The sequence below is a fragment of the Echinococcus granulosus genome, assembly GCF_000524195.1.
Source record: "Echinococcus granulosus chromosome Unknown EG_S00004, whole genome shotgun sequence".
In the NCBI taxonomy this organism is placed as follows: Eukaryota; Metazoa; Platyhelminthes; class Cestoda; order Cyclophyllidea; family Taeniidae; genus Echinococcus; species Echinococcus granulosus.
The window spans coordinates 2,831,956-2,833,927 of record NW_020170384.1 but is presented as its reverse complement, the minus strand read 5'-3'; the positions used below and the strand labels follow the sequence as shown (position 1 = coordinate 2,833,927).

Sequence of the window (1,972 nt, the reverse complement as noted above, 5' to 3'; positions counted from 1 at the left end):
GGTGGCGTGCCATTTGGTTCACGTCTGCATCAACTCGGGAGGGGAAGACGTGGGCGCTGACGCTGCACGAATGAGTCCAACCCACTGTGCATTAACAAGGAATGGTAATCAGTCGCAAGGACTGCCACTTTGTCCTTCACCACTTGCGCCTGCTTAAGAGCGTGTCGTGAGTGCGAAAGCATCTGCTAACCGTCTGACTTGAGATGGGAAATGGTTGTTGTGCACCAGTGTGAAACGCGCCAACACATCATTGACTGTTCCCAAGCGGTCATCTCACTGTATCACTTGCCTAACGGAGGCACTACCTCATCCCTAGAAGAGCTCACGCCTCCCTCCGAGGTGGGAGTTTGGAAGTGGAAGTGAGATTGGGACAGAGGTGCCTGTAGCTACCTCGTTTGGCCCCTCGACACGAAATCTGTTTGCGGCAATCTCGTGTCTTGCTGAGAGGAGGAGGTGTGACTTGTCATTGAGATTGGTTGAAGGGGGGAGGTATTCTAAAGGCAGTTGCATTTCACCTAACATGGCTCGATATTCAACAATTCTGTAGGATCATCCACTTTGTCCGTAGATGCGTTGACTCATAATAGTGTGATTTTCTATTGCTTACATTAGGATGAGGAGTTGAAGGTGTGTATTGAGGAGAGTCAAAAGATGGAGCAGCACTACGGACACTTCTTCGAGTTCATTATTATTCCGCGCACTTCCAAGACAGCGCTGGCGGAATTGAAGCAGGTGGCTCTGGATTTGGAGCGTCGGCCGCAATGGGTGCCGGCCCAGTGGATCGACCTCGCCTGGCAAGTGGCGGTCCAGGCCAGCGTGAACGCCACAGCAGTAACTAACGAAACCGCCCTAATCATGTCGGGTTGATCGGTACTGCTGATTTTTTACCTTTGTTCGACCCGTCCTTTCCATTTTAATAATTAGAATTGTTACTGTCACATAGGGATTATATCTGCCTTATTTGGATCTTGCTTAGGATTTATGCCTGTTGTTGGTTGAAAATAAGACTTGTAATAGCAGCTTTAGGTACTGACAAATTGTTTGGTGAGCGAATGAAAATTGATACTGCCGCTTGAGAAGTTTCGAATGCCTTTCTGTAGCCACTTTGTGATATTTGCGTCTTTATTGTGCGTGGTGCCGTATCACTGAAATGGTAGCGGGAACTGTGGAGGTTGAGGGACTCACACAGTTGGGTATGCTGTTAAAGTCGGCGACCTTATTTCTTGAGCGTCAGTCAGTTCTGCGGAGCCAAGGTGAGTACCGATGAACTGGCGTTGATCACCGCGATTGAGTTGGTTTTGAAGTCGTCAGGAGTCGTGTGTCCAGATTTGGTTCCTTTTAGTCGCACAGAGAAGCTGAGAGGTTAGTAACAGAGGTGACGTAGAGGCAAGCGTTGAAATTGTAGGTAGACTTAATAGGACTGCATTCGGACACCTGTTCCATCAAGCAGTAGGTCCTCCTGGTTCATACCAGTCTGCAGTTTCATCGTCTTTTGACCATCTCGCTGACTTCTCAGGTAATGGGCGTTATTTATTAGAGGCGGAAACAAGTTATGGTTGGGTAATCTGGTGAAGATTTATGGAGGTACCCAACTCTCTCACTCGCGCACGACATGGGAGTGCCCAATGCAGTTACCTTCGTATCCTGGCGCTACTTTGTAGTTGCGGGCTCCACACCCGCGCAATGTAAGTGCTCTTCAAGTCAGGTTTTTGATATGACGTTATTGTCAAAAAAAAACAACTAAAAGGTGTAATCAGACGAAGTGATCTTGGCTCTTCACACAGTGACAAATTTGAGTGATGGGTCATTTCGTGTCAGGATATTCGTCAGGCGAAGATCGGTGGGTCAAATTGGGTCAAAGCATCATTTAGCAAGTGGTTACTTCGGAATACGATGAAAGGCACCCCGAGCATGGAGATACCCTAAGGTGACACCCTTATCACAATCGACATTACTCTCAGATTAGAGGTTG

The 1,972-nt window shown here is 47.9% G+C and overlaps 1 protein-coding gene across 1 annotated transcript in view; it reads left to right on the top strand. All coding sequences in view use genetic code 11, as the record gives it.

Annotated features, from left to right (window-relative positions):
* Positions 1-867, top strand: part of EGR_01255 (MAGUK p55 subfamily member) — a gene marked incomplete at both ends in the record, with an annotated part of 7,744 nt that extends 6,877 nt beyond the window's left edge. Inside the window, one exon of the mRNA XM_024490504.1 lies at positions 613-867. Within this exon, the coding sequence (XP_024355323.1) occupies positions 613-867 (255 nt within the window). The remainder of the gene's footprint in view (positions 1-612) is intronic.
* Between the last annotated feature and the right edge of the window lie 1,105 nt (positions 868-1,972).